Raw genomic sequence first — 10,552 nt, 5'->3', positions numbered from 1 at the left:
TAAAGAGAACTGAAACCCACTACAGCCCGGTGAGAGAAAGCTGCCCCGGTGCTGCCCTCCTTCCTCCCCCTCTTCCTCCTCCTCACCCCCCTCCGGCTCTCAATCGCGGCTGAGGAGGGGGAGGCGATGATGCCGATGACGGGGCGAGGCTCAGGCCAATGACTGGAGAATTTTTGCGGCGTTTTTCAGCTTCCTCTGCCTCCCGAACTGACTAACGCCGTCCGCTGCGGGGAGGGGAGCGCAGGGGAGGGGAACCCCGCCGGGGGGCGGAGCGCGGGGCGGGAGATGCCCATATTTGGAAGGCGGGTGCGTCACTCCCCTTATATGGGCAGTGTCGTCACAGCCCGGCCTCCCATTCATATAAATGCCCGCTGGCGGCAGCCGGGATTCCCTGCTCTGGCTCGGCGCGGTGCCTCCATCCCTCCCGTCCCGTCCACGCGTAGCGGCCCTGCGGCTCTCGCGCCAGCACCGGTAACCCTCGGGCCGCTCTCCCGTCCCGGGCAGCCCCGCCGCGGAGGGTCTCACGCTGCGGCCGCTATGAAAGTCACCTCCCTCGACTGCCGGCAGCTGCGGAAGCTCCTGCGGAAGGAGCCCTCCCGCTGCCTGGTGCTGGACTGCCGGCCCTACCTATCCTACTCGGCCTCCTGCCTCCGGGGCTCCCTCAACGTCAACCTCAACTCGGTGGTGATGCGGCGGGCCCGCGGCGGGGCCGTGCCGCTCCACTTCGTTGTCCCTGACGCGGCCGCCCGCTCCCGGCTGCTGCTGGGCTCCGAGGGGGCGGCGGGGGGGGCCCGTCTGGCGGCCGTCGTGGTGCTGGACCAGGGCACGGGGCACTGGCAGAAGCTGAAGAAAGACAGCACGGCGCAGATCGTTCTCAACGCGCTGCTCTCCAGCCTGCCCGAGGCCGGGGCCAGGGTCTGCTTCCTGAAAGGTGAGGGGGCGGCGGGGGGCGGCGTGCATCGGTGATGGGGGATTTGGGGGATCGATCCCCGGAGCCCTCCGGGCAGCGGCCCCTTCCCCACTCGCGGTGTTAAACTGCTTATAGGTGCGGGGCAGGGAGGTAACGCCGGGATTTCATTTCTTTTCCACCCACTGGAGGTAAATACCGGATAGGCTTCGCGGGCTGAGTCCAAATACCTTTCCGCTCACCCCCGCCGCGCGTTTGAGAGGAGGATGGAAAGCGAAGAACATCAGGGAAGGAGAACAAAAGTTGGTATCGAGGGAGCGGGGCTGCCTGGGGAGCCAACCCAGCCCCAAGAGCCGCTCGGCCGCCCTGTATGGGAAGCAACACCGGGGCCGCAGGTCGTAGCCCAGTACTGGGGGTCGCTCCTTCGTCCGGAGGTGTTGGGGATGTGCCTCCCCAACATGTGCAGGCAGGGGAAAGCCAGAGTTGCAACTGCGGGGCTCATCAGGGGGTGCGAACACCGCCTTCCTCACGTGCTTTATAGCCTTCGGATTGCGGTTTTTGTTTTCCTTCCGTGTAACCCGGGGGTAATAAAACAATAAAAACCAGCAGCCTGCCCTTTCTCCCGTCCCCCGCTCCGTTTCGCCCGGCAGCGCCTTTGTCCTTTTGCCCTCTTCGTATCCCAGCCCTCCCCCATCCCCTGGCAGCGCGGTGTCGATCGGGGAGCGCCGAAAGGATTCCCAAAGAGCACCCAAATAGCCCAGGGGCAATGGGAGATCGCGGCTGGAGGAGAAAGTCCAGCGATAGCTCTTAAATTCTGTCGTGGACTTTTATTAAGCTTTTTATCCTAGCAGGATTTCTGCTGCATTTTGTTTTTGTTTTTTTGGTTTTTTTTTGGCCCCCCCCACCCAGTTTGTGCTTCCTGTGGTGAAGAGAGCCCAGAGGGCTTCACCACTGGGCAGAAGCAACTCCAATATGGGGGGCCTGGTACCAAGCAGGAGGGAGATGCAGGGCAGTTTTCCACCACGCTGGCGTTGCCCAGTTACCCTCAGATGCTGCACCCCTGCAGGCACCAATTCTGCTGTCACAGGGCAGGGATGCTTGTAGCATGTGGGACTGGGCAAAATCCTATGGGACCCCATTAAAACAAGGGTGAAGAAACATCTCCAGGGTTACCCTGGGAAGTGTGTGGCAATCCAGGAGCTGAATTAAGCTTTGCTGACTCCAAGCCCGTTGACTGAGCCTCAGGATGGTCTTTCCCTCCTATGTCCTAGCTCCCCACTTTGAAGTGGTGGCTGTGGGCAGTTTGAATGGGGTGGAGTGTTGATGTAGGCTCCGCTTTGCATCTTTCATGTATTGCAAAGCCTCTTTCTTGAAAGCCTGCTGACACGAGGCTGAAAAGATTTCCCCCTGGCAGAGCACAGTTTCCTCTCTCACCTCTCTTCTGGGTCTCAGGACCAGCAGCCCACAGCTCTGGTGTGACTCATTGCCGGAGCCGCTGATTCACCGGGGCTGCAGACCCCCAGGAAGCTGTGGTGGTGTGGGGGACATAGGGTGACACCAGGGACATAAATCACCCTGCAGCAGCGGGTGCTGTGCAGAAAATAGGGACCTCTAGGCCTCCTGGCAGTGGCTGTGCTGCCTGGTGTGTGTGTTTGACCTATGTACACAGAGTGCTCGCCGTGGGTCAGCTCAGCCCCAGCAGGGCAAGGGATCGCGTGGTAGAGGAAGAAGGGCTCGCAGAAAGATAAAACAGTGTATGGTCCCCTGGTGTTGACAGGGATTCTGTTACTTATTGATTAAAAATGAAAGCGCAGCCCCACTCCCTGTGATGAGCAATGAAGTATTTGCAGAGATGACCTCAGGGAAGCTAGGTTGAGAGGAGAGGGGAAAGAAGAGATTGCTGGAGGAGGGGATGAGAGGATGACTCACCGTCAGAGGCCTGCAAATATCCTGATCCCCGAGGCTTGCAATTAACCATTCAGTGGCCGCATGCTCTGCTGTCCCAGAGACGTGGGGAACACACATGCTGACTTGGCTCACACACATCTGTGTTCATTCAAAAGCAGAAACAGCACAGGGTGTAAATGGGGATAATGGCTACTCCTATGGACTGAATGTATTTTTCCTACGCGAAGGCAGTGGCTGAGGGCAGTGGGAAGATAAGGTCAGCCATGCAAAACATCAGGATTTAGAAGCCCACTCTGTGGGAAGGCAGTGTGGGATCAGGCAGTCGGGAGAGTTTCTCATGTTTGTTGGCTCTTCCACCATGAGGGCTATCATTTCATCAGCCCCCTTCACGTTCTTTGTGGTCACACTGCTGCTCAGCCTGTGCTGGTTGAGTTTGGCTGGGGTCATGGGAGGGAAGGTGTGGGTGGTGTGAGTGCCAACTGCACGCAAAGCCGCCCTCGTGCCCCCAAGTATGGAAAACAGCTTTTCACCATGCCTAGTGGGCTTCGAACCGTGCTGTGCTCTTGCAACGCAAGGACCCCACGGCGAGACTGAGTGGGTGACAGCAGCACGTCATTGGTTTGAGCACACATCTGCCCAAACATCACACGCGTATGAGGCACCGGTGTGCGGGGCCACAGTGTCAGAGGTGGAGGCAGTGGGCAGCGCAGGCAGCGGGGCTGTGGGTGCACAGAGCCACAGGGCTTCCTTTGTTGCGAAACCGGGCCCCGATCGGGGCGCACGGCAGCACTGCTTATCAGGGCAAAGCGGTGGCGGATTAATGAATCACACTGCAGGCCTTGCTTGCACAGCCCTGTTTACCTGGCGGTCACGCTCCAAAGGGTTATTGAATTTTCCTGTAGAAGAGCTCTCTGACAATTCGTTTTTGCTCTGAAAAATCACAGGTGGTGGATGCACGGCACACAGCTGACATTTCCAGGCTGTTTCTGCTACCTGACGTATTCACGTTCAGTTTGATGAGCGTATTCTTAGCCTGGAAATAGGCAACCGTTTAGCTGAGGACAAACTTTGAGTAACGGTGTAATAATAGGATTAATTCCTTTTCATTAGCGGCGTGCTGAATGTAACGAAGGCAGTACTTAACCATGCACAATCGCTCATGTGGGGCCATTGAGCTGTCAAACGCTGTCACAGGATTTCATTAGATTTTATAGTGGTTATTTAACAGATTGGTTTCAGTGGGACTGTCTTCATTAATTTGCTGTCTCATGCGTTGTGGTGATCAATGATGCGATTGCAAGCGTTCTCTTGTGCCCGTGTCCGTTTAGGAATGCAAATACAGTGTTTCTTGGGCTGTCCCAGTGCACGCAGTGAGGGTGGGTTTGGGATGAATTCCACAGAGTTCTCCCTCCAGCACTGGCAGCAGTGTGTGTGTGTGACTGGAGGAGGGAGCTCAGTCCCTGCTGTACAGAGGTTAATGTTTGCTGGACTCAACAGACCTACATGCACTAATGGTTTTCATCTCTACCCACTGGGTTTTATCAAGTTAATAATTGTCAGCAGTATTGGAGGTTTTCCTTGGGTGCCCAAACCTCTCAAGCAACCCCACTTCATCACTAGGGACAGTTTTCTAACCAACCCTGGCAACAGCACTGCAGCACTGACCCACTTCATTACCGGCACCGAGCCTCATTTCTCCTCCACTTTAATTAAACCACTTTTCAGAGGTGCTAACATCAGTGTTTCTTTTTTCCCCTCCTTCCCCAGGGGGCTATGAAACCTTCAATTCGCAATATCCTGAGTGCTGCGTGGATGGGAAGCTCATTTCCCTGGAGAGGAGTGACGTGGAGAGGAACCTCATCAGCCACTGTGAGAAGCAGAGTGCCAACCACAAGCCTGCCTATGACCAGGTGTGTGTCACCAGGGCCACCTCCAGCTCAATCTCATACCACCAGCTGTTTCTGTCCCAGCTTCACATCTCATATGCTCCAAAGGCAGGAGCGTGTAAGAGTATGTGGTGCGTGGGGTTAGAGTTATTTCTGTTCCTGCAGCAAGAAATAGGTGTGTTTTGATCACAAAGCCCATTGCAATCTGAGAGTCATAGAGCTGTTTGAAGGGACCCTTAAAGGCCATTTGGTCTAAATTCTAAATAAAACTGAACAGGGACACCGCAGCTCCATCAGGTGCTCAGAGCCCCATTCAGTCTCACCTTGGGTGTCTCCAAGGACAGGGCACCACCACATCTCAAGGCAGCCTGTGCCAGTGCTTCACTACACTTAACGTAAGAATCATTTTCTTTATAGCCAATCTAAAATGGCTCTGGAGAGGCTGGCGAAGGAGCTAACAGCTCTGGAACTCACTGACATCCCACGTGCCTTACCAACACAGTGGCACAGGGCATGGTGATGGTGGCCCTTATGCTGGCACAGGCTGCCAGCAGGTTGTCCCAGTCCCTGTCCCACGTGTCACTAAAGTTCCTTGTCTGTGCCGCTGGCCAGCATCACCTCCAGCTGGCTTCAAAATGAGGCAGCAATAGGAAGTACAAACCCTCTTCAGCCCAAAACTGCCCTGAGGGTGCATTCACCACGCAGCCAGGCAGCTCCAATGCTGGCTGTGAGCAGTGGCCCCCTCCCAGGGGACACCAAAGGGGCAGGGAGAGGTATGGGGCTGCTGCTTTCCGGCAGATGGCCCTGGGAGGCCCTGTGGGGTTTCCGTCGGAAGTCACTGTGCTCCCACACCCGCCCCCAGGGCTGAGGAAGATGTGTGCCCCCAGATGTCACCCTGCGGTCTGGCTGCTTCCGGGTGTCCCCAGAGTGAGCCCCATGATGCAGGTGGCTCCTGGCTGTCCCCGGCAAATTGCACAGGGCAGCGGGGGGGGGAGGGTTCGTAAGATGATTTCTCACCCCTGAGGGCTGGCAGCAGCACTGTGCATCATGGAAATTACCTGCCACCCGCGTCTGTCAGGCGGTGGCTTTTCTTCACGGTGTCGTCACCCGTTTTTTTTTCACATTCTGGGGAAGGAGGAACTGAGATTACATCTTGCAGAGTGGGTGACTATGTGGTGACGCAGGGGAGGGGGTGTCCCCTGCCCCGGTCCTGTAGTTGCAGTCACAGGGGTTTTACTCTGCCATGGGGCTGAGCCCCACTCTAGGACCCTTCCTGATCTGGGCCTCCCAATGAAAGCACTTTGGGCCCTCCTGAGAGGCAGGAAACATCCTGCACATGAGGGGCTGGTTCCAGCTTTGTACCTCGCAGATGTGGACGAGAAAATGAAAAGCTGCTTCCTGCGTGGGCTGTGCCAATGCAGTGATTCACTGGGCAGCAGCGCTGGGTCCAAAGCCATCATGGGGAAAGGTGGGAGGCGGGGGAGCAGGCACCCACATACGCTCCCTTGCATTTTTCCCTGCAACATCAGGACTCAAATCACCATTGCAAAGGCAGTGTCAGAGTTGCATGTTCTTGCTCCTTCTCTTCCAGGGTGGCCCGGTGGAAATCTTGCCTTTTCTCTACCTTGGTAGTGCCTATCATGCTTCCAAGTGCGAGTTCCTCGCCAACCTGCACATCACGGCCCTGCTCAATGTCTCCAGGAAGAGCTCTGAGTCGTTTCAAGACCAGTACTGCTACAAGTGGATCCCTGTGGAGGACAGCCACACAGCAGACATCAGCTCGCACTTCCAGGAGGCCATTGACTTCATTGGTAGGTGCCCTGGGTCCTCAGCTTTCCAGGTTCTGAGCTTCCCTAAGGGAGCCAACGGCTTCTCAAAGAGTGCTGCGTACCCACAGCAGTGTCCAAGCCCTCATAGTAGGGCCACAAGTCAGAGGCTCAGAGGTGTGTGGGGGGAAAGGCACAAAAATACAGGGGGTGCTGGTTGCTTGATGCCATCCAGCCATTTCCAATGGGGCTGCTGGAGATGATGGGTAACTCAGAGATCAAACTTATGTTGCTGCCTTTTTTGTGTGTTCCAAGATGTTATTGTAAAAGTTCAAACATGTTCATCAACAGCTGCCCCAGCTAGGGGTTTTCAGCAAGGAAGGGGCACTCACAAGGTGTTGGGGAGGATGAGGAAGGAAATACCTCCTTCCGATTGTCACCATGCAGATAAGGCAAGTGGGCTACTCAGCTTTGTTTTTCTTTCCAAAGCGAGTTCCAGATTAGTGTTCTTTGACGCTGCAGATAGAAAAACAAAGCAAATCTGATGTAAGAGTGCCCTCTAAGACCTTTCTCTTCCTGCTAAAGGACTTCTCACAATTTTCAGGGAAATGATAATTCACTTTTGTCACATTCCTACCCCCTTCTGATAGTTGTTGAATCACTTGAAAATTTCCCCAAAATTTTGAGGATGATTTCAGTTTTCACTTTCTTTAAAAACTGTATGGTGTAGATGCTGGAGGTGACTCAAATCCGTGTCTTCCTTTTTATGTACAGCAGTTAAATATAACTGGTTCTGGTGGCACCAGTCCCCCAGTAGACAAAGACAGGCAAATGATAACTTGCTCAGCTCTATGCTGTTCCAGTGCCATGCAGCAAGCACCACACTCTGTGCATTTCTCCATAAATTGGAGCTTGAACATATTGCTCGAGGCAAGAGACCAGAGGACATCTATTTTTGAACTGCATTTTAGTGTGGAAAGGGCTTATTTTAAGCACGTTCTCTGTAATCTAATAACAATCGTTGTGTTGTGTGAGTAACCACAGAGGCTCCCTGTTGTGTAAAATGGGTGCTTTGCATAAGCTTTTTAGATCCTGACTTAAGTCCAAGCATCCTTTAGCCAGGCTGTAATTAGCAGCTGCCCGGCAGTCCTCATGTGCTTTGTTGTACGGCCCCAGGGACTCTGCCCAAGGGTGCCACCAAGGGTCCCTCCTAGGATGGCTGATTGCTGCCAACCCACCAAGCAGCAGGACAGATTTGGATTTTAAAGAGGAAACCCTGTTTTTCTAGCAAAGCTGATGAGAGGAAATTCTCTGCAGTTCTTGCCTTTGAAATACGCAGTGGGGTAAGGGCTGATGCTTTGAGCCACAGGTAGTGAAAATGCAGGAATAGCAAACACAAGCACTGCCCAGATATCTGGTGTGTCACAACACTCTGAAAAGCAAATTGTAGCAGAGGAGAAACGGCACCTGGGAAACATTTCCCTAAAACTGGAGGTGGGGCAAAATTGGGATCTGCAGATCCCGAAACAATGTCAGCTGGGGCTGAGCTTCATCTTGGGCTGGGTTTTGTCCCTCCTGTCTGTCTCCATGCCACCTTTGGCACCCAAAAGCAGAGGGTCCTTGCTGATGGATTGGCTTCTGGACATGTATCCCAGAGTCTTCTCCAGCCCCAACAACAGCTGATGTCCGCATGACTTTCTGTTCCTTAGATTATGTCAGACGAGCAGGGGGCAAGATCCTGGTGCACTGCGAAGCGGGGATTTCGCGCTCTCCCACCATCTGCATGGCGTACCTCATGAAGACAAAGAAGCTGCGCCTGGAGGAGGCCTTTGACTACATCAAGCAGCGCCGGAGCCTCATCTCACCAAACTTTGGTTTCATGGGACAGTTGCTACAATATGAGTCAGAGATCCTGTCTTCCACCCCCAGCCCTCCCGTTGCCTCGTGCAAAACAGAAGCCGCCTCTTTCTTTGCAGAAGAACTGACGTTAGGCAAAAATTTTGAAGGCTCGTGTTTCGCCTTCCCTACCTCAGTGCTGAGTTCCGTGCCCATCCACTCCCCTGTCCACTCGCTGAAGCTCAGCCCTATGACGGCTTCTTCATCCTGCTGAACGCCCCGGAGCCCTCAGAGCCCAACTGTGACCCTAATGAGAATATTTCATGAACGTGCAATAGAGAACCTCACTGACTTAGTCTGAGGTGGTCCTCGTGGGTGAAACTTCCCATACTCTGACTGTGAGGCACAAGTGGCAGGTTTTCTGAACTTTTAATGTTGTTTTGTGAGGTGGTTTTTTTGTTGTTGTTGTTGTTGTTTTTTTTTAGACGTACTTTTCTAGGTTTTTATCCAGAGTGTGCAGCCACTACTGTATTTCCAGATTCCTGGGGAGCAATGAGAAATCCATTTCAGGTGTTCTCAGTTCCCACTTTCTTCCCTTCTTTATTTTTAAGAAGAACCTTATTTAAAGTTTCAAGCAATAAACAGCAGCAGTGGGGGGAAAAACAAAACGGGAAGCTCCTCTTGCACCTGAAGAGATGCGTTTCCCCAGCTTTGCTCCTCCCTTGTGCCCTGTTTCAGGGAGCAGAGTGCCAGGGCAGCAGGGCTCTCAGGCTGCCGTTGTGCATCCAGGTGAAAATCTGCTGTCCTGGGCTCTATGGTGTCAGGTACTGACCTCAGTGTAACTGGAGACCAAAAGGACCGTGGATCCCTTCAGGTGTGACATTTCCTGTACTCCTGCACTTGCCTTTGTACTCAGCATGCTTTTAACTGAAGCCGAGGAACTTAAACTATCAGGCTACCCTGCTGAGCTATTTTAGTCCCATCTGTTGTTTAAGAAAGGCCCTAGAATACTTGAATGTTTCCACAACCCTCAATCGAGTTACTTCCCATCAGATGACACAGTTACTGCTGGATTTTACACCAAAAAAATAAGATGAGCTTGGCTTTTTGGTCTCTTCCCAAGCATTTCTGAGATGCGTTGTGTGTGGTAAAGTGGTCTTGTCCAGTGTTATGTGGCTTGCTTTGTGCGTGGTCACCTCCAGCCAGCCTTCATCTGTGAAATCTGGATTCACTGCATTGAGTTTTTGTCTGCAGGGAGCTCGGAACAAGCTGCCCTCTTTGTCTGTTGACCTTTTTATCTTTTTTTACATGTAATACATATGGGAAACGGCAATAATTTCCAGAAGATCTCGTGAATGTGAAAGAAAGTCTGCAACAGTTTTTATGGAGTGTAAAAAATAATAATGATAATAATAATAATAAAAAAAAAAACTGTGAGGAAAAGCGAGCTGTTTGTCATCCTTGAGTGAGCCGGAGCTGCAGGAGTGCTGGTGCTGAGGGAGGCCAGCTGAGCACCCCACAACAGCAGCATGGGGTGGGAGGAGGGCAGCGCCGCTGGGAAGGGCCCCAAGGTGCAAGTCTATGGGGGGAGAAGGTGAGGGGGAGGATTTTTTTGATCAGAATGACATGAGTCATGGTGGCGTCACTTCCCAACGGCTGGGCAGGCTCTTCTCTTTTGATTCATGCATCTTTTATATAAGATTTGCCGTCTCGCTGAAGACGAAAGCCTGCAGTCAGAACAGCACAGCCCCCGCTTCCTGCCCCGGCACAGGCGGAAGGGATGCTGTGCCCCAGGCTGGGTGACAAGGCCGTGTAGGTCCACCAGCCACCTGCTGCTGTCACGCCATGGGCAGGGCAGGCAGCCAGCCTGCAGTGCTCACCTGCCATCAGAGATGTTCTGGTTTCTTACTTTTTATTAATTAAAACAAAAACAAAAACACTTGAAGCCCAGCATCCGAGCCATTTCACACCTCATCTCAGCTGGAAGTTCTTCACCTCTCTCTGGCTTATCACTGTGGCATGTTTATGACCCATACATCTACGCTTTTGGGTTGACATCTGTGCCCCGTGGGGTTAATCCCTTTATAACACCCTCTGACAGCAAATCTCACAGGTGAGGAGCTGTCACCAGAGCCTTGGCTTTCCTTTGCACGTCCTCAGGAAACTGGAGCACAAGAGCCTGCATGTGAAAAGGTGAGGTGACTGATGTAATGGAGTAAGAGCAGATCAATTCATTTTCTAGAAGACCA

At 53.3% G+C, this 10,552-nt stretch overlaps 1 protein-coding gene across 1 annotated transcript; it reads left to right on the top strand.

Moving 5' to 3' along the window:
- The first annotated feature begins 472 nt into the window (after positions 1-472).
- On the top strand, positions 473-9,746 carry DUSP5 (dual specificity phosphatase 5). The gene is made up of 4 exons (XM_042818818.1): positions 473-931; positions 4,583-4,725; positions 6,293-6,512; positions 8,177-9,746. The coding sequence occupies exons 1-4, from the start codon at positions 538-540 to the stop codon at positions 8,575-8,577; spliced, it is 1,158 nt and encodes a 385-aa protein (XP_042674752.1). The 5' UTR covers positions 473-537; the 3' UTR covers positions 8,578-9,746.
- The last annotated feature ends 806 nt before the right edge of the window (positions 9,747-10,552 follow it).

Source organism: Centrocercus urophasianus, unplaced genomic scaffold (assembly GCF_019232065.1).
Source record: "Centrocercus urophasianus isolate 14NV4802_14NV808 unplaced genomic scaffold, USGS_Curo_1.0 seq_17, whole genome shotgun sequence".
In the NCBI taxonomy this organism is placed as follows: domain Eukaryota; kingdom Metazoa; phylum Chordata; class Aves; order Galliformes; family Phasianidae; genus Centrocercus; species Centrocercus urophasianus.
The sequence above is the reverse complement of the archived record's forward strand: the minus strand, read 5'-3'. Positions and strand labels throughout refer to the sequence as shown.

Bases quoted from the DNA above. Each gene is read 5' to 3' on its own strand.
- DUSP5 (XM_042818818.1), top strand. From the start codon at position 538: ATGAAAGTCACCTCCCTCGACTGCCGGCAGCTGCGGAAGCTCCTGCGG. The intron at 932-4,582 runs GTGAGGGGGCGG...CTCCTTCCCCAG, and splicing joins CAGGGTCTGCTTCCTGAAAG to GGGGCTATGAAACCTTCAAT. The intron at 6,513-8,176 runs GTAGGTGCCCTG...TCTGTTCCTTAG, and splicing joins GGAGGCCATTGACTTCATTG to ATTATGTCAGACGAGCAGGG.